Source organism: Ambystoma mexicanum, chromosome 2q, assembly GCF_040938575.1.
Source record: "Ambystoma mexicanum isolate Mex_15411 chromosome 2q, UKY_AmexF1_1, whole genome shotgun sequence".
Taxonomy (NCBI): domain Eukaryota; kingdom Metazoa; phylum Chordata; class Amphibia; order Caudata; family Ambystomatidae; genus Ambystoma; species Ambystoma mexicanum.
This window is the reverse complement of record NC_090924.1, coordinates 1,485,028,834-1,485,050,402: the sequence shown is the minus strand read 5'-3', so window position 1 is coordinate 1,485,050,402 and position 21,569 is coordinate 1,485,028,834. Positions and strand designations below refer to the sequence as shown.

At 46.1% G+C, this 21,569-nt stretch overlaps 1 protein-coding gene across 1 annotated transcript in view; it reads left to right on the top strand.

Annotated features, from left to right (window-relative positions):
• The window catches only part of LOC138568911 (uncharacterized), a 273,113-nt gene extending 268,653 nt beyond the window's left edge, over window positions 1-4,460 (top strand). Inside the window, exon 8 of the mRNA XM_069646691.1 lies at window positions 245-4,460. Within this exon, the coding sequence (XP_069502792.1) occupies window positions 245-1,413 (1,169 nt within the window). The 3' untranslated portion in view covers window positions 1,414-4,460. The remainder of the gene's footprint in view (window positions 1-244) is intronic.
• The last annotated feature ends 17,109 nt before the right edge of the window (window positions 4,461-21,569 follow it).

The following is a 21,569-nucleotide window of genomic DNA, read 5'->3' as shown; positions in this document are numbered from 1 at the left end:
TTTCTACGCGTTCTGATTGTAAAGAAATCGTAGTTTGTTTCAATGATTTTGTAAAACACCTGTAAAATGAATGGCCGAACAGTATCAATGCACTCATTATGTTAAAATCTGCAGTAAGAAGAACAGTCTTGTTTGTCACCTGACATGACCTATGCATATGAGAGCTCATCTGTACTCTGAATCTGGGAAAATGGGCAGGGGACCGGATCTTCTTCTTAAGCACCTGCCAAAATAAACTGGTGAGAAATGCGGCAAAGGTCACCATCAGATGAACATGCTTATTACCCACGTGCAAACACAGGTGGAAACCGGAATCAGCGCATGGAGGGTGGGAAAAGCTTCCATTTGCATGATGCGCCTATCTGCAAACAGAAAGCACATAATGATGAGAAACCTCATGAGTGCATGATGTGTGGGAAAGGGTTGGTAAATAAGGGGCAGCTTCTGCTACACCAGAGAACACATGCAGACGAGAAACCTCATAAGTGCACCGAGTGTGAGAAAGTGTTTGCTTACAAGGGGCAGCTTATTCAGCACCAGAGAACACATACAGGTGAGAAACCTCATGTGTGCACTGAATGTGGGAGAGGGTTTGTTCAGAAGGGACAGCTTATTATTCACCAAAGAACACATACAGGTCAGAAGCCTCATAAATGCACTGAGTGTGGGAAAAGATTCACTCAGAAGGGAGGGCTTGTGTACCATCAGTTAACACATGCAGGTGAGAAACCTTATCAGTGCACTGAATGTGGGAAAAGGTTCATTGGGAAGGGTGGTCTTATTAGCCATCAGAGAACGCACACAGGTGAGAAACCTCACCAGTGCACTGAATGTAGGAAAGGTTTTGCTGAGAAGGGACAGTTTATTCGACACCAGAGAACACATACAGGTGAGAAACCCTATCGGTGCACTGAATGTGGGAAAGGGTTTGTTCAGAAGGGAAGTCTTACACTTCACCAGAGAACCCATACAGGTGAGAAACCTCATCAGTGCACTGAGTGTGCCAAATGTTTCAGTGGGAAGGGAGATCTTAATCGCCACCAAAGAACACATACAGGTGAGAAACCACATGAGTGTTCCGAATGTGGGGAAAGGTTTAGTCAGAAGGGGGGTCTTCTTTATCATCAGTTTGTACATTCAGGTGGGAAACCGTATTGTTGCACAGAATGTGGGAAAACCTTTGTTCGAAAGGTACATCTCGTACAACACCAGAGAACGCATACAGGTGAGAAACCTTATCAGTGTAATGAATGTGGTAAATACTTCAGTCGGAAGGAGAGTCTTATTCCCCATCAGAGAACGCATACAGGTGAGAAACCTTACCAATGCACTGAATGTGGGAAAGGCTTCAGTGAGAAAAGTAACCTTATTAGACATCAGACAAAACATACAAATACGCAGACCTCTCAGTGAAGAGAATGCAGGAAATATTTCAGTACACAGGATTTTCTTACCTGTCATGAGAGAGGACATGCAGGTGGTGAAATCTTAAGGTATTTTCCACCCCTGAAAAGACATGGCATATAATAGCCTGCTAGCCCGCGCTTTGTAGGTTTGAGCAAAGCAATGGCTTCATCTCGGGCTGTGGGCTGTTAAATGCCATGTCTGCCCTGGCCATGGGGCATGAAAGCTATTCTCACCTGGGATTTCCCGAGGTGCAGAAAGTATTCTTCTTTTTTTTTTTGTCCGATGGGTGCTGTGTTCTGTGCACTCACTTCTTCCGTTGGGAAAAATAAATGCCCCCAAAAAATGGCTGCTGCCATAAAAATGTAAGAGGGACTAGGTCCCATTTCGGATGATGCTGACCATTGAAAACATGTAAAAGAGTGCTAATTTGTCTTTGCTTTTCCCGCACTGCCGCAGGCAGTAAAGGCAGAATCGTGCCCGGGAAAGGCAGATTCTGATTGGTCAGACCACCTTTCCCAGTTGGGAATAGCAATCAAAGCTTCAAAGAGGATTCTTCAGTGTGACTGTGTTTAACACTGGTTTTGATTAAAGCTCTGAAGACAATGGGCCTCATCACAAGTTGGGCAGAGCGGTAAATTTGCAGTGGTAAGACTATTACTGCCGCATTTCTGCTCCGCCCAATTCATATTGGGCGGAAAGTTGGGGATTCACCTACAGCTATTAGCTGGGGGTAAATCTGCTGACTTTGCACCAATTTTCGGTGCAATTACTGCGGTGCTATTAGCGCTGCGGTAATTGTGCCAAAAATGCCAGTATGAATGAGCACTTACCGCCCCACAGCAACTTGGGATCCAGCGCTAATAGCGCCGAAGGCAGTTGCAGTAACGCTAATTGTGTTAGGCGGTATACCAGGGGATTTACTGCCGGGATACTGCCCAATTTGTAATGACCCCCAATATCTTTACAACCCAGATTCCTTTGCCACACAAATAGCAGCTGATTGGAATTGGTTGAATCACTGCCGTTTAAAAAGAATCTCTTCTGTAATGTTCTAAATGGTAACTGCACCTTCTGTGTTTATGCACCCATGCTATGGAACACTTTGCCGAAGGATTTGGGGGAAATTACTGGGCCACCAACTTTGTGAAAATGTCTACAGGACAAGGTGGTCAACTTGGGCATAATAATTGCCTTCTCAGTTGTCCCTCAAGCACTGTGGTTGGAAGCACTTTATTTCCACCTTAAGTTACCCCCCTGCCCGTCTTGTATCCTTAATAGTCTGATATCGGTTGTTATAGCCCAAATTTGTTCCTGACTTGGCGATGGCAATGTCCTTTTTCTAGGCACTCGGGCTTATGGGACTAATCCTCAGGCGTCCAGAAATGTAATGGTATCACTCTGGTTCATTTTAATCTGCCGTGGCTTCCTGTGATCTCTCTCTCCCTGTCTCTCAAATTGTTTTTAAGGTACTTTGCCTGGCCATTGTACCTTCTATGGTACAGCCACCTCCCGCCCCGTTTCTGCAGTTCATGTTCCTGTCCTGCCTGTACCTTTTAGATCTTACCTTCTCTTACAGATGTTCACATGTCAGAAGGCAGCCAGGTGGTGTAGCGTTTTTGATTCTAGCTCTTCGTACCTGGAATATCCTCTGAGATTGCACGCCACCAAGGACCAGGTGGCCTACCAATGCTTGTTGAAGACCATCTATTCTCGTTTGCCTTTCCTTAATTTTGTCAGATTCTCAGTTATGTTTTAATGCCCACCTGTTGTTGGTACCAATAAACCTTTGGGTGAACATGTGCCATAGAACATACATTTAAAAAAAGAAGACAGCTCTTAATACATGCCCTACAGAAAAGTGGTGTACTAGTCGCTTTTACTCTGCATTCACAGGCAAACTCTCCCAACAAAAGAGCAGTACTTCAATGAACACTCATGTGCTGGGCTCCCTACAGGTATTGCTGCTTCATCTGTAGAGGAACTTGAAAAGTAAAAATGCAACACAAATTGTTAGGTGTACAGAAGTGTGAATTACAAAGAGACCTGTTTTAGTTAGTATTTTATTTTACTTGCGTACAAAAAGGCCCCCATTGGGAAGAGGATTCATTTTTACACCCCTAATCTGGCTTCCAAGATCAAAACATAGGATGTAAAATATTCCAAATTGAAATCATCTGGAGCCCGGTGCTATAAGTGGGGAAAGTCGTAGCCTCACATGGCTAATTAGACTGAGCTTGACTCAGCGAAAGTGTACCAGGGCATCCATAAACCTGCAATCGCCACAATTGCTCCATAAGTGTGAATTTCCAAGAAATGAATGCCTCATCTGGAAGGCCTTGCAAATTTACCCTGCAGTGCTAGACGTTTGCAACACGTTGTTCTGGGCTACGGTCTGTCATCCCCTCAGCGACTCCAAAAGTGGCCAATAATATGTGTCTTTATAGGAGCCCTTGAGATTAGTAGATGGTTCCCTGGCCTACGATCGGATGTGGGGGTAAAATTACATAACGAAGGATGCATGTCCACTTTTATAGCACTATTTTATAAGAAATGGGTTTCGTGTGAAGGTGATGGGGCAGATGTCAAAAGTGTTTCGTTGTAAATGATATTGAAATGTATTTTAAAAATATGTACCTCTTGTGAATAGAGTAGGAACCACAAATGAAATAGAAAGAGGCGCTACATCTCATGCACATGCAATGGTGCCTTTCTGGCTAAAATGAAAGTTCTGTGGGTGTAATGATGTCATAGTCTTTCTCTCTCAATTCCAAGAAGGAAAAGTGGACAAAAAGCTTTACCAAATGAAACTGATCCTGGATAAGGTGCCATGTTTGATACTGAAGTTGATAAACGTACTGAGATGCTATTTACAAAATATTGAACTTCAGCCTATATGTTGCTGTGTGTTAACATTAAACATACATACATAGTACTAGCTTCACTTTGCTGTGCACTGTGTCCTGTTACAGAGTTATAGCATTTGTTTTAATAAGTGGCGTGACCCTCCTCCAGTTTCACACTACAATAAATGTGATTGTCAACGTTTGAAAATATATTATCGTCATGGTTGTATTTTCCTTGGGGGATACTCGGTTCGGATCACAAAATGAGTAATTCAATCAATCAATCAAACGAACGAACATTATCAGGGAGTTTAAAGCCATCAAAGTTCATCGATCAATCATAAAATCTACAGATATGAATAAAATGCAAAATAAAAAGGTCATGATCAATGCATATTAAAAGTGTAAAAATCAAAACAACATATAAAGATGTAATTATACAGATAGGAGATTATATCCGCAGTCCTAATAACAATCCTAGTCTCCGCAGAGCACAATTCTCCCCGGAATAGCCAAGCACGCCGGACATATGGGGCTACACAGACCACAGTTGCATGGCCCACAGTGCTTTGGAAAAATTCCATTGCATCCTGAGTTGTGCGAATACCTGCTTTCCTGAGGAGCGGTCGAAAATACCATACTTTTATTGGTTTCAACAGATCACATACCAGCATGAAATGCATACTGGTCTCGCCTAGACCACGCAGGGGCCACACACCTGACCCACCTGGAGTCCAACACTTGGTAACGCTGGCAAACTGAAGTGTGCCTAAAACTAATGTAATCTAAGACTAATGTATAGTGCTCTAGCATACGCTGGGCCAATATAATCTAAAACTAATGTATAGTGATCTAGCATACGCTGGGCCAATATAATCTAAGACTAATGTAAAGTGCTCTAGCATACGCTGGGCCAATATAATCTAAGACTAATGTATAGTGCTCTAGCATACGCTGGGCCAATATAATCTAAGACAAATGTATAGTGCTCTAGCATACGCTGGGCCAATATAAACTAAAACTAATGTATAGTGCTCTAGCATACGCTGGGCCAATATAATCTAAGACTAATGTATAGTGCTCTAGCATACGCTGGGCCAATATAATCTAAAACTAATGTATAGTGCTCTAGCATACGCTGGGCCAATATAATCTAAGACTAATGTATAGTGCTCTAGCATACGCTGGGCCAATATAATCTAAAACTAATGTATAGTGCTCTAGCATACGCTGGGCCAATATAAACTAAAACTAATGTATAGTGCTCTAGCATACGCTGCGCCAATATAATCCAAGTACTCCTCAAGGCCAAAATTCAACTTACCTACTAGATATCTAGAACCTAATTTCAGCATTCTGGCAGCTTCCATCATTTGCCTTTTGGTTATTTTAAGGGATTTACTCTTTAACCTACTACAGGCTGCCCTAAGCAGGCCTGTCTGGTGCTTCCCACAGCTGTACTTCATCAAAATCATACAATGTTCTTTTTCCATGGGACATCCATGGGATAGGAGTAATTGTAAATTCACTGGATCCAAGTATATTTAATGAAATGAGACAATGGGCCTCATTACGACCATGGCGGTAGGGGACCTCCGCCGGCAAAGTGCATGGCGTACATGTACGCCATACTACGAGTTCCCTTACCGCCATGGCGATTTTATCGCCTGCTTTTTGCAGGCGGTAAAATCCATGGCGGTAAGGGGCATTGGAGTTAATTACGCCACCGTACATTACGGTGGCGTAATTAACGCCTTCCCCACTCCCATTATACCCTATGGGGCAAAAATGGGAATGGGGAAGGGTAAATGGGGATTGGGGATTTACCGCCCCACCAAGGTCGGAATGGGGCGGTAAATCCGCCAACCACCATGGCGGAGTTGGCAGCTGAGCGCCATGGTCCATGGTGCTAGTTGCACCATGGAACTCCGCCATGGTCGTAATGAGGCCCAATGAATGTCCATAATTAGAGGATCATGCTCAGTGCCATGAGCTGGTACAGTATGTCTGCCTAGCATTAACTCCCGCTGTAATTTCAGAAGCTGGCTGTGTGGGCAAGGAAATCTCAGTAAAGATTCTGGAGAAATAAAGAGCCGGTCTGCAGTGAGGTCAGAGTGCATATGAACAGTGGTTGCTCTGAGAATACTGAGTAAGATGATGCTGTGGCAAGTCCCAAGTGTATAACACAAGACTGACAGAAAGGGTAAAAGGTGAGATGGAAGTGACCGTGAGGAGAGGAAAATGCATTTGATGAAATGCACCAGAGCAGAGAACAGAGACAAAACTTGCAGCTTCAGCCATTGGGCCTCATTACGAATCAGTTGTTAAGGGGTTAACGGCGCCGTTAAAATCCATGGCGCTAAGGGACCATGGTGCTAATTACGCCACCGTAATTTACGGTGGAGTAATTAGCGCCTTCCCCACTCCCATTATGCCCTATGGGGCAAAAATGGGAATGGGGAAGGGTGAAAATGGGATTTACCGCCCCACTCACCTTGGAATGGGGCGGTAAATCCGCCATCCACCATGGTGTAAACGTAGTTTACACCATGGTGGTAAGGGTACGACCCAGGCGGTAACTTACCGCCTAGGTCGTAATGAGGCCCATTGTTTCTTTCAATCTGATTGGCAGACAGGAGGCAGCAAGCTGCTTAGGTATGTATCAAACCAAACGTATCCAGTTATCCTTGACCTAGCCTTACCCGTGCCAGCCCTGCCCACTCACCCACCACCTCACTTTCATCTAATTCAGTGGTCTTCAAACTATGATATGATATGATATGGCATTTATAAGGCGCCTATACACAAGTGTATAGGGAGCTGCTGGCGCTCCTAGGGAAGCCTGAAGTATGCCTCGTGGGCATGGGGCTCGTTAAGAAGCGATTAGGGGGACTGCTTTCAATAGAAAATGTAGTTATTTCACTGAACTCATGAGCAGTTATAGCTTGTGGACGGGCGTCGGGGTGGAAACAAGATTCTTACTCAAGGGGGCTGAGTATAAAAGATGTTTGAATGCCACTCATCCACATAGTCTCCTGTACCTTTTGTTTCCGCACACACTTTTGTTACCTCTTGTGATCCTTGTCACCCATTTTGAACTTAGTGTTGTAAAATGTGTTTGCCTATTTACATATTCCTTCCTGACCATTGGGGTGTATAAGGGATGACCGTGAGGCAGCCGGTGCCACCACCCGCTCCATGAGACAGGACTCTGTGCTGTTGAGAGAAGGATGCCCATATCAAGGATCATGAGCTCGTCACATACAACATCGGTCCAGTGGCTCCTTACAAGGTGTCGACACAATCAGTGCTCATTGCTCCATTTATACCATGTCTATGGGAAGTCTGCGGGTCCGTGCGAGTAGGTCCTTAATGCTGAAGACGATGCATATACCACTAATGCCTACCAATGAAAAGGTGAAGTGGTGCTAGGGCTCATGGGAGAATAATACGGAAGAGCAATCCGCTGGATAGGCACTCTACTCGCACAACTTGGAGCTTGTGCTTTCCTGCATGTGTGCGAGAAGGACTTCTGTGGGTGTGAACGGCGCAGCATGAGACACCAACACTTTGGTAACACCTCAATCAATTAGATCGCTTGAGTATAACAAATCCTAAAACACAAACCAATCATAACACATGTTCTTTCTCTTATAAGAAGCCAGCATGGGGGCGCTGTTGCGTGTCTTGCAAGATGGCCGCTGCCTGAGAGGCTCCGGCAACAGCTGCATTATCCTGCATACAATCCTTCATACTGATGCTCAGCTAAACCTCCTGATCTCTCACCTAAGCCTATGAACATTGCAGGCATCCCTTCAGCCCAATCCCAACAACATCAACACTGAGTAGAGAGCAGCGCGAAAACCTACGTGCAGTGGCCTCAGAGGCCCTGTTGAAGACGTGATGGGGGAGGTGCGCCCGTGAAGTGACTGGAGGTAGGCGGAATCCCACAGATGCATACAGTGTCTGTACCGGACCGAAGATGAGAAGAAGGTGGCGCCCATATCAGGTTGAGGGGAGGACATGCCCGGACCCCACTATCGCCTTGACTCAGTCTCCGCCACGAGATCGCTAGCCACCCGGCGACTGTGGGCACCTCTGGCCCTGACTGAGGAGCCATCAGGGGTGATCATGAGCCTGACTAGCGCCGCTCCCCGTGATGGATCTGGGCAGTCATGCCGTACCTGACCCCGGGCTCTGCTTGTGTAGGTGCTGACTGCCTGGGATACATCCAGTTAGCAGGAACTACCAGACCTCCTCCTGCATCAGTGACAGCACAGGACTGAGCGTGAGCTGCGCTCCATTGCAAGGCCTAACCTGGTGGGCACTTACACCAGTCTTGTTGCCCCTTGAGGCCCCCTAGAGTCTACTTATCCGGGGCCTCAGCTACATACCAGGGAGTGAATGCTGGACTGACTGTCATGTGGCGGTGTGCTGCCCCCCCCCTGGTGCTGGGAGGTCCGGCTTTGTAGTCCGCCGGAGCTATGCCGGGCAGAGCTGCTCCATTGGACTGCATTGGACTGTACCGGCTCTCTCTTCCCGGTATATCAGGCTACATACACCTGCCAACGTCTGGAGCACTGCGGTGACAGCAGCGGAGATGGGAGACTGACCCTGTCCCCCGACCCCGACTTGGGAAGAGGGATGATACACAGCTATCTCTGCCGAAAGGACACACACCATAAACATCTTCCCAGCAAGACGCTGGCACCCCGCATCTACCCAGCAAGACGCTGACTATCATCCGTGGGAGGAGCAGCCTCCATTACCGGAAAAGAGCAATGGTAGGTGGCCGGGAAGCTGGGGAGCTGAAACTAGACCCCCCAACCACGTCCCACACACTGCCTATTGTGCTTGCACCCTGACCCCGGTACGCATCTCCTCAGAGACCTGCTGCCTCCCTGATCCAGGCCTAACTGCTCCCTGGTACCTCGGAAGTGTTGGACCGCCAGTCTGGGGTGGGCCCACCGCCTGCTGTATGGGCCACGTGTGACCCTGGTGCTCCGGTTGGCGGGGGCCCAGAAAGCAACACCAGATCTGTCCTCTGCAGGCCCACGTACCACAGGCTGGAGCACTAGGTGGCCAAAACGAGCTGACACGAACCACCCTGTCCCATGACCCCTGGGCATGCAAGCACATCACGCAAATAACCAATTGAGAGAGTACTACGAACAGCTATACACTTCTCGCTCCACCCCCGGCCATGATGAACTTTCCCAATATCTAAAGAAGATAGCACTGGGGTGGCTCGACCGGGAACAGGGTAGCGCCCTCAACAGCGCTATTACGGAAGAGGAGATATGCGCTGCAATTAAGTCTCTACTCCGTGGGAAGGCCCCTGGAATGGATGGTATTACGACAGAATTTTATAAGCCTTATGCTGATCTGGTGATCCCTCACCTGATGAGTATGTACGAGGGTGTGTTGGCCACAGGTACCCTACCAGAGTCCACCAGATCTGCTTTGGTGACTGTCTTACTAAAACCTGGCAAAAAAAACCAATCGATGGCATCATACAGGCCACTATCACTAATCAATACAGATATCAAAATACTAGCCAAGATACTCACGTACGGTATTCTGTCACATATGCCAGCCTTGGTCCTCCCGAATCAAGCTGGGTTTATCCCCGGTAGGTCCAACCAAAATAATCTGCAGCGTCTGTTCACCATAATGCACAGTGTAAACCAGGAGGTGCCAATGGCGGTTTGCCGCGTTGGATGCTGAAAAAGCTGAACAAACTGCGTTGTTATAGCAATCAATGCAGTACACTTACCAGTTTGTTGTTCAGTTGAGCTGTTAGTTCTTTTCAGGTGTGCTGTTGACAGTTGGTTTGCAGTTTCTGTATAAAGCAGCAGTGAGGTAGTTCTGCTGGAGGCATAGGTTATTTTTGTTCGTGGTACATTCCATTATGTTGCATACCCTATGGAAATGCACTGTTGGTTTCTTAAGTATAGAGTTTGAAGACCTACTTTATTTTTGTTTGTAATTCATGTACGTGCTGTTCTTTCAACATGTTGAGTGTCTTTGTTGCACGCTACAACAATGTAAGATAACCCCTGAGCTTTTGGCCAGTGTGGAAGCTACCCAAGGTTTGCGGACAGTCGCATAGTCCACTGACCCTGTGGCTATCAGCATGGGACCAGGGGCTTCCGTATGTTGCATGGTATAGCTATATAAGTTAAGGGTATCCTGGTAAAAAGCTGTGAAATTCAGTGAAAAATCTTTGTTAAAGGAACATTATGGTTAAGTTGAGCTACTAAAAACCTATCAAATTCAGTGGAAAAACGTTTTTAAAGGAACGTTATGGTTAAGTTGCGCTAATAAAAACCTATCCAATTCAGTGAAAAAACATTGTTAAAGGGAGCTTATGGTTCAGTTTTTCTAAGAAAAACCTATCAAATTCAGTGCAAACATTTTTTTAAAGCGACATGATAGTTACTTTGCACTAATAACAACCTATACGTATTATGGTTACAAGTAAAATCAAATAACCCCAGAAATTTGGCAGTTATGGTAAGCTAAGCAACCATGACTCGCGCCATCACCATGCACTGCTATGACTAACATCCATGACATCAAAGATGACAAAAAAACGGGGTGCTAAAAAATAGAATCCCGCTGTAGGAAGGAAAATCCTTTTCCAAGATGGCCACTATGGAAAAAGAAGGCAGGACTCAGTACAGAGACCCTTTTCCCTTTCCATGGCAGCCTGCAGAAGGCGAAGTCAGAACCCTATGATCATATTACCACAAGCACATTTTTTTTCCCTCCCTTTCAAACCTATCCTACTTTCGAATAACTTCATCACATAGCCAGGTGGACATGGCCACTTTAACACCATTTGTCATCCCTCATGGTCAAGGCCAGTAGCCAGATTGTACGGATCATGACCTTATACCATGACCCGGAGAATCTGGCCACTGTCCATGGTCACAGGCTATGCCTCAGTCACCAAAGATATATCACTATTTTTTGTACCTACATTATGACACTTGTCAAAAAATAAAACACAGGCACGTTTGCGCAATCATGCTTTCAGGGTCTTGCCAATTCTCCTTACACGAGTTTGCTTGAAATCCGCCCATGTTTTTTTTTTTTCAAAAGTGTGAAAATGTATGTACACACAATAGTCATATAACTTAGCCCCCAACTTGACAAAATCCATTCAGACTTCACACAAACATTCAAGGTTGGGTCTGTAATCTTTCTGAAAAACTTTGTCCACATTCGTCAAACCGCAACAAAGTTATAAGCCCTCTACAAATGTTGATACCCCCTCTAATGTAGCCCCTCTTTGGAAAATCCCACCAAACTTTACAAAAACATTTATATCTAGATTTAAAATCATTTTGCAAACTTTTCTGCAGATTTGTCAAATGGCACCACATTATAAGCCTTCACATTATTTGGGATCCCCCCATCTAATTTCTCCCCACTTTATAGAATCCCACCAAACTTTGCAAAGCCTTTCAGTACCAGCTCTAGAATAGAATTCCAAAATTGCGTGCAGTTTCATTGAGTGGTGCCAAGGTTATAAGCCATCCAAGAACTGCCCCTGAACATCTGAAGTGTCCCCAAACTTCACAGGACTGTTCGTGAACATCCGGACCTTTCGCAGACATTTACATTGAAAAACACCCATTTTGTGGCTTGTTATGGCCATATCCCATCCTATTCACATCAACCCTCACCTCCCCTGAGATTGTTTGCTAAGTTTGACAAGTGTAATGTGTGTTTTGATATGTTTTTACTGCGATGGCTGCCGAAGGCCGCAAATCCAACATGTCGGGCGTTTCCAAAAATCAGACGCACTTCACGCTTTTCAACATCCAATCAGTGGACGCGTCCCATGTCCGCGGACATCACGTCACCCTCTAAGCCAATCGGATGCCTGTCCGTGGACCGAACAGGGAAATGGGTCAGCGGACTGAACCAAGATACACATTTTTTGGGACCAACTTTTTGGTTGTTTTAAAAAAAACTATTGGATGGATTTCCACCGAATTTACAAAAGCACGCTTTCGGGACCAAGCCGCCTCTCCTGCCGCAAATTTGGTGAAAATCCATCCAGCGGTTTGGGCTGTAGGCATGAGCAAAATGTATTTTCATTCGGTCTATGGAGAAAAAAAATGTTGCCCCCCCCCTTATAACTTTGCCCAACCTTGGCGAAACCTTACCAAACTCGCCAACACGATTCAGAGCGGGCCATATACTATTTTTGCAAAGTTTGGTGAGGATTCGTCCAGGGGGAGCAAGGTTATAAGCCACCCAAAAAGTGTTCTTTCCATGAGTTGAGCAACTTAACCATAACTACACGCCCGCTAGCGCAGGCCGTGTAATATATATATATATATATATATATATATATATATATATATATATATATATATATATATATATTACATAGTGTGCCACTTGCGGGGTGTTTTGCTATTGCCTTTCATGATTCATTTTGTTGTTTTTGATCCTATAATAAATAGTATATTTTTGTATACTAGTGTCTAATTGTAATTCTTGGTGTCCCACTGTGTGTGCTCATTGGGGACTCTGATCACTCTAACTTCCCTGAGGTTTCATCTTGACTGCTCTCCAAGCTAGCGTGACTAGGTCTGCCTATCGTCCCAGAAGTGTCCCCTGTTCCTCTAATAAGGGGGGCCTCCTGAAGATCTGTCCACCAGGCCACAGTTTAGAAATTCATTCTATGGAATTGGTGTCTAGTGCTGGAATAAGATCAGAGGTACTCCAGTGGGGTACCCTAGTGTAGTGCATGCATTATAATTACAACAGAAACACTGTGATTCGTTTCCTTAGTTATTTTAAATCACCTGCTAAACCTAATAATATGGACACAATCAATGCCACTGTTTTAAATGCTTCAAATACTGAACATTTAAGAAAGCTGTGTCAGGAAAGAGGCATAGGCACCTCTGGCACCAAACCCGAGTTCATGACAAACATTTTAGATTGGCAAGAGGATAGGATAGTACCTCTCTCCTCTAGTGATTGTTCGAGGGTGCTGGGGCTGCTCTCAGTTGGAGTGAAGGTATCACTGTTGCTGCCATCACTGAGAGAGAAGAGGAGGATGACCACCTGTCTAATGTTCTATCTGTCCCCTCTGAAGCAGAAGTCATGCTGGACCTTGAGAAAAAGAACCTTAGGCTCAGAGAGAACGAAATTGGATTCAGCATGGCCAGGAAGGTAGAAAGGCAGAGAACATCAATTGGCGCTGGCCAAGTTACAAGCTACCAATGGTCCCTTTAGAGGAGCTGGGATGGTCCTGGCCCCTCTTCTCATCCTAGTTCTTCTAAGGGTCAGAAATGTGAGGTGGCCATCTTTTGGATGATTTCACAAACTTTTCCATTTATTAAATTATAAGTTTCAACAAATGCTTCACTAACCTTACCCTGACAAGGATTTCTCTGCCTATCAAAAGGAGACACTCTAACAAGGGATATATGACCCTCACACTTACACACAAAATATACAAAGAAAATACATGGCAATTCACAACAATGTAAATAATTGTACTTCTAATAGATTCACAGTCTTTCTTGGTAACATGGACGAGATCCCCTTCACCAGGTTTCAATTTAGTTTTAATTTCAATGTTCAACAAAAAGAAACAAGAAAATCCAGGGTCACAATAAAGTTTCAGTTCAGTTCTTGCTCCTTCACTGTGTCAAAAGAGGATCCTGCAAACCAATGTTCAACCAACAGAAAGGTTTCTCCTCTTCCTTGAACATTGAGTTTCCACTTTATTAAATTGCATCAATGCAGTTCCAGGTCAAGATGCTTTGCCACAACTCCCCCTCTCTTTATATTTATTTTGACAAAAATGCCATAACAGATTAGCATCACAAGTTAAAACAGACAGAAACGCAATTGCCATGGAATCACATACAACAATCACCCCCCGCATCCCTGAGATAATACATTGGATTAAACATTGCTTATCAATAATATTTTTTTATTAAAAGCAGAAGATACGAAGACCGAAACGGCCAACACAAGGCCTAAACCACTGCTGCCTTACAACACGATGAAATGGCAAAAAATGAAAAAAGAATGTCCTTCATCTTCGGTTTCAACCCGACGGAGCAGGCAAACAGTTGAAGTACTACCCTTGCTCTATTTGGCGGTAAAATTCGCCTGTGGTAGAATACCCAGCAGAAACTTATCATACCAGCTTTTAAGTTTGGGTGTGAGCTGAAAATCTAAATGAGCTTCTGCTCCCCAATCCCTTCATAGCTGCAGATAAACCACTTGTCGCTGCCACAGCTGTCGATCACCTTACTCCAAGCCCATTCCATTAAACATTTCTTGACATAACCTTTGTATCCATCCCCGAACATCTGGGGGTTTTCCCCATTGGTCTGCAAGCCCCATACTGGTAACATGTATTAACCATGGAAGTAGCCTTCCACCAGGTGTGCGAAGAATCTCTAGTAGACCTTCCCGAAATAACTAAAGGGCTTTGGTGTTCCAAATACAAAGCCAGTAAAGAACAGACTGAAGCATAATGACAAATACAAATACAAATTTAATTATTATTATGCCAAACTCACACGGCACCGGAATAGAAGAAACCTTTAATGGAAGTCCGAGAAGAGTTTTCAATAACTGATTCTCGGCAGTTTGGATGGAGGTATAATCACAATAACCCCATAGTTCTGCTCCATATGCTACTGCAGATATACTTTGGGCCTGATAGATCTTGAGCAGAATTGAGAGTAACTCTCCACCCAGGCGATTCACTAGGCTCGATATTAACCCACATCAGCGTAGATGATTCAGTTAGCTTTTTCAACCTGACTAAACCATTTGAGTTTATTAGAGATCAGCCCCAAGTAGCTAACGGACTCCACTGACTCTAACAACCATTCAAATGAAACATCACCCCCCTGCGGGCCTTACGCCGAACCTGATTACATTGTATTGTTTTTGTTTTAGAATAATTAATCTGCAGACCTTTTGCAGCGACCAGCTTGTCAAAAACATCCAATTGGTTCTGCAGCCCCTTTGAGTTTTGGACAGCAAAGCAACATCAGCTGCGAACAAAACAAGGCTCCATTTATGGCTTCCCAATCTTGGAACGTCCAAAGCTGTCGCCTGAAATGCAGAAACCATACTATTGATATATAATAAAAACAGCAGGGGGGCAAAACGAACCCCTGCCTGACTACAATACCAATAGAAACTTGGTCTGTGGTCTATCCATGCAACCACCAATGGATCTGTGCGCTGTTATCAAAATACAGTGACTCAATGGCCTTAACCAGGGTTGGCAGAATACCTGCTTCCTCCAAGACAACCTCAGGCACAGTATCAAAGGCACTTTGGAGATCCACAAACGCCAGGAATAAGCTTTGGGAACTTAAGGTCACATATTTCTGACAGATGAGGTTTAACCTCTTCGCCTGATAGACAGTTGCAACCCCTTGCCCAAAGCCCGCTTGGACCTACAATACCTAGGTTTTCCACCCAATCCTCGAAATGATGGAGAATCACTCTCTAATAATTTTTTGCCATAGAGTCTATCAAAGTGATAGGCCTGTAATTTGAAGGTTGCTCGATGTCACCTTTTTAAAAAATCAGGAGAATGACCGCCCTCCTCCAACTAGATGGAGGATTATTAGTTGAGAGAACACCATTAAATATGTTGTTAAGAAAGGGATCCAGACTACTTATTAATCTTTGAAAAGGTCTACAGGTATACAATCAGGGCCTGGGCCTTACCACATTGTCGTTCGTGAATGGCCCGCTTAACTTCCAATAGGGTCAGCTCTGTCAGCAGTAGGCCACAAAGTGTACTCCATCACTCTCCCCACTTCACCCCTCACCTCTGCACTCATCGTAGACTAGCAACTCTGAGAATACATTGACTGGAAGTAATCCAGACATTCCTCCACAGAGATATTACTCAGCGCGGTATCGTGACCAGGCTTAATGTTATCTTTCCTCATGCGCCAAAACTCTTTGCTATTTTTGAACCAGCCGCATTACCAAGAGCTGTCCAAATATTTGTATACATTGACTTCTTCTTCTTGACCAGTGAACACTCGTAATCATGCCTTAGACTAGCTATCTTACCAGGTGCACTTGTCTCACTATGTTTTAATGCCTTCACCAGAGCAACCTTTGCTGTCCTACAATCTCTATCAAACCAACAGTTTGTTTTTTCTTTGAATCGAATCGGACTATGCTTCAACTTGGTTGTGAACAGAGCTTAACTCAATCCTATTGCAGTGTAGAAATCTATGGGCCTCATTACACGTTGTGCGGTAAGGGTTTACCGGTACCGGTAAGGGTACCGGTACCGGTAAACACTTACCGCCTTACTACGAGGTTCCTTTGCGGGTCCTCCATTAATGCTTGGTTTTTCCAGGCGTTAAGGACGGGACCCGCAAAGGGACCTCGGAGCTAATTACGGTACCACAATTTGCGGTACCGTAATTAGCACCTTCCCCATTCACATTATGCCCTATGGGGGCAAAAATGGGAATGGGGAAGAGCCTTGGTGAATGGGGAATTACCGCCCCCGCTCACCTTGGAGTAGGGCGGTAATTCCGCCATCCACCAAGGCGGACACGGTAAGATACCGGGGCAACCATGGCGCTAATAGCACCATGGTTACCGCCTACCGTGTAATGAGGCCCTATGTGTGAGTAAATAGAATTGCATTCGGAGTAAGCAGCCAGAACTGGAAGCAGAACCTTATAGATTTGTGCCAAGAAATCTACTGTTGGCACTAGTGGCCATCACCTGCAAGTTATGGGGGTCATTACGAGTTAGGAGGTAACCATGCCGCTATTAGCGGCATGGGTACCCTGTTACCGGGTTCTGGGTCCGGGTTCCTTGAATGAGGAATTACCGGGCCATTCCGACCTTGGAGGACCCAGTAATTCCTCATTCAAGGAACCCATCCCAATTCCCAATCGAGCCCCCATAGGGCTCAATGGGAATGGGGAGGGAGCAAACAACGGGCCCGTTAATAACGGGCCCGTTGTTAGCACCCTGGTCTGCTCGCGGGACCTGCTAAGGGTGCCTGGTTAAACCAGGCGTCCATAGCAGGTTCCCACGAGCAGACTCGTAATGCGGCGGTAAGGGGTTGATGGCTCTGGCAACTTTACTGGCGCCATTAACCCCTAACCAGGAGGGTCGGAATTACCCCATTGTCTGGGAATTAACAGCACCATCTAAGTGGGGTAGAGTGCTGTTCCGATATCCTCCCGGAATCGCCAATGAGAGAGTGGCAATCAAAGGTTCGTGGTCACTCTAAGCTCTTTCCAAGATCCTAAATGCAACCAGTGAGTGCCACAACTTATAAATGTTAAAGGAGAAATGCAGTTTCTTGTAAGATTCAAAGAAACACTACTTCTAGCAAAGTAAAAGAACCAAAGCTTTTTGGCAGCACTTCTTAAGTCTGTTTATAACATTAGGAATCTTTGTCAGGGTGACTTCAAAGCAATTCTGCCTTTACCTGCATAGCTCTCATATCAGGTTAACATCTGCAATGATTCACCATGTGGGTCTACTCTCCTGCCACATAATGTTCCTCATGTACTGTGCTTCTGAAGTTTTAGATCTTCGGACAACCAAATGTTTTATCACAGCTTCAAAAGTCTGCAACTTTGTGACTTTTATCAGCTTTTCAGAAGAGACAATCTTCACATAAGTGCTCCTCAACACCATCATGTAGGCAAGGCACTCTTACTCTGAGCATACAACTTTCAGAAGGGCAGCCTCTTTGCCATTCTTGATTTTCTGCCACATACACAACCAATATTGCCCTTTAGGATGTAATTCTACCTTTCTTGTTCCGTATGGATTTGGCAATGTTAGTTATATCAATATTTAGGGAACACATACAATCAGCAGGTTTCACCTTTTCCAACCTTGCATTCGCCCTTTGACTCTCTACTTGTAGTCTGGTGTTAGTCTCATTTAGCTGAAGAAAATGCTTTGCACAACATGGCTTGGCGTGGGCAATTCTGGTATCCCTTTAGACCTAATGCAATGCTTGGACCCTTCTTGACTTTTGAAAAAGTATTTTTTTTTACTCTTGGAATTAGGCAATGCTTGTTTCATTCTTGGCTTGGGCAATACTTGTTCCCTTAAACTCACAATTCAATGTTCAGTCACTTAACTTCAGTGATACATTGGGCCTCATCACGAGTTGGCCAGTAAAAGAAGGAAATTACCGGCATGCAACCGTATCCGTGTAGCACTGCTGCCGTAATCAACGGTTGATTCCGAGTCAGCGTGGAGGTAAGGCCCTCCAAACCCCTGATAGCGCCATCATCAATGCTACATCACCGGCACCGGCACCCTAGATGCCGTAAGGAATGCTACCGTAAATACCAGTATTGTAAATACCGGTACCAGAAGTGCCGGTACTGGAAGCAGTGTCATTGCGCCGGAAAGGGAAATGCTCTGGCGGCCATCTTAAAAAACACAATCCATTGCAATCCTCTGCCTACAGGACCTGTCTCTGCGAACTATGGACTTTGGTGATGACCATAGCAACCAGAAAAGGCACAGCGCCTCATTCTGAGGTAGCGGTAAGGGGTTAACGGCGCTGGTAATGGTGCCGGAGCCGTCAACCCCTTACCGCCCCATTCCGAGTCTTCTCGCGGGACCCACAAAGGGCGCCTGGTAAAAGCAGGTGCCCTTAGCGGGTCCCGCTAGCAGACCAGGGAGCTAACAACGGGCCCTATGGGGGCTTGAATGGGGATGTACCGGGTCCGGGTTCCTTGAATGAGGAATTACCAAGTCCTCCAAGGTTGGAATGGCCCGGTAATTCCTCATTGATGGAACCCAGACCCGGTACCTGGTAAGGGGGTAACCATGCCCAAGGTCGTAATGACCCCCACAGTGTTGCTGCGAAAGCCACATTTCAGTGATGAGGAGCTCAACATGCTTGCAGACACACTGGTTGAGCATGCAGATGTAGTTTTCTGAGCAGACTTGTGCCGGGTGGCTCACATCCGCAAGAAAAGCATCTGAGAGGAGGTGGTGCAAAAGGTCTCTGTGGTGGGCACCACCCTACGCACCGTACGAGCCTGCAGGAAACGCTTGGACGATCTGCGGCGGCGTGTCCGCAACATCCTTTCTGCAAATCGCAGCCACAGGTCACAGGCCACAGGTAGAGGAGCACTATCCCCTATCAAGCTGGCTCGTTGGGATAGAGTCCATTGAGGGTGTTGGCCATTCAGAGGTGGGAGTCCCTTCATCGGCTGATTTCGGTGAGTGACTCTTAGCGTAATACAAAAGTCACAACACACACCTAATACCCCAATTACAATGGTGGAGTGCAAATGGCACCTAGCCAAGTACATGCTAAGTACTGTTGGCTGTGGATGGGACTGACTGGCCGCCTTCGTCTTTTTCCAGCGCTGTAACTGTCCTGTTACTTTTGAGAGCGTTGCTCTCTCGTGAACGATTTACGCGGACTGGTGGAGGAAGTCTTTCTGGGACACACACGGACTGCCTGACCCACGCATTTCCTGCTGGAGGTTTCCTCCCTACTGGTGACTCCGCCCCCCTGTGCTGTACAACGCCCAGGAAGCCAGGATAAAGGCTTGGCCCCCGGCGCACCTGCGCCGCGCACCTAGCCAAGTACATGCTAAGTACTGTTGGCTGTGGATGGGACTGACTGGCCGCCTTTGTCTTTTTCCAGCGCTGTAACTGTCCTGTTACTTTTGAGAGCATTGCTCTCTCGTGAACGATTTACGCGGACTGGTGGAGGAAGTCTTTCTGGGACACACACGGACTGCCTGACCCACGCATTTCCTGCTGGAGGTGACTCTCCCCCCGCTCACCCTCCCCTTACTTGCCCGATGCTTAGGGGCTTGTGGGGCTTGTGCTTGGGGGCTTGTGTTTGTGTGACAGCCTCTACCTATTCTAATGTGGTGTATCCCTGAACATATATAATTTTGTCCCCTTTAGGTTTCCTCCCTACTGGTGACTCCGCCCCCCTGTGCTGTACAACGCCCAGGAAGCCAGGATAAAGGCTTGGCCCCCGGCGCACCTGCGCCGCGCACCTAGCCAAGTACATGCTAAGTACTGTTGGCTGTTCGCGGTTCGCGGGGTGCGTTGGTGTGGGGACTTAGGCGCCAGTCTCCATCTTTTGGCTCCTGCTGCAATTACGCTGCCTTTTAATAAGGAGGGTCGTGGCCTTCCATAGAATTTTGGCCCTGTAGTGATCACTTTGTGCCTGTTTGGCCTCAGGTTTTGGTTGGAACTATGTGCTCTCTTTTGATTTGTAAAGGAGAGTCTAGTTAAGGGGGTTCTGGTTTTGCTTCTTTGGCCGCATAGTTGGTTTGGTTGCTGTGCAACGAGGGGAAATGGGGCCCATCCTAAGAAGTGGGAAATCTGGTTCTGCCTCTAAAGAGACTGCCCAACATTCGTCCATTATTCTGGACAATGCACTGCTCCCTCTGTCGCCTCCCTTCAGTAATATGCCATTGCTTATGAGTGGCTCTCAGGAGGATCTGATAGAGGTGGCCTTGTGCGAGGGTAAAATTGAGTATGAAAATGAGGCCACGCTATGCTCGCCCAAGCCCCCATCTTTGGCTGGAAAGTCTTCGGCCCTATTGCGGTCATCCTTCTCCTTACAGGAGGCGAATGATACCGTAGGGGAGGGGGGTTTTGGGTATTGTTCTGGTCAGACTGCAATTTGCTCTCACCCCCAAGCTCAGCAAAGGTCTTCCTGCAACTCTGATACTTCTATTTTGGCCCCTACTATTGCTAATGAATTGGGTCGAAGAATGCGGCTTTCGTTGGGCCCTTCGTCTCCAGCTGCTTTCTCCTTCCCATTTCGTGAACAAGTACACCTACACCAGCCTCCACTATATAGCTGTGAAAATGCGGGAGGTAACTCGAGTAAGCTGGTGGCGACGCCAGGCAGAGATATTGACGGAGGGGCCGCCTGCTGTCATGAGGACCACAAGGATGGGGTAGTTGTGCCTACGGGTCTCACTCAGCCAGTTGGTGGCAGCCCTTTCGATTCCGGTTCAGAGGATTCTGATCCTGCAGCGCCAAAGGGTGAGGGCGGCCTAGCTTCAACCCCAGAGGAGTTGAGGTCACCCGCCCCTAATACTGATGCAGTTAATTTTCCCGTTATTTCAAGCCTACTTAACCTATTGGATAGAGGCCACGAACTCATGCATTATTCCATTAGGGAGATGCAGGGCTCACTTTCCATAATGAGAGATAAAATGGCAAAAATGGAGGGCTTTATCATGGCTGAAGAACGATCTAGATCATCTTATGTGGCCCAAGTTGAAGCACTTCTAGAAAGGATAGCAGCTTCCT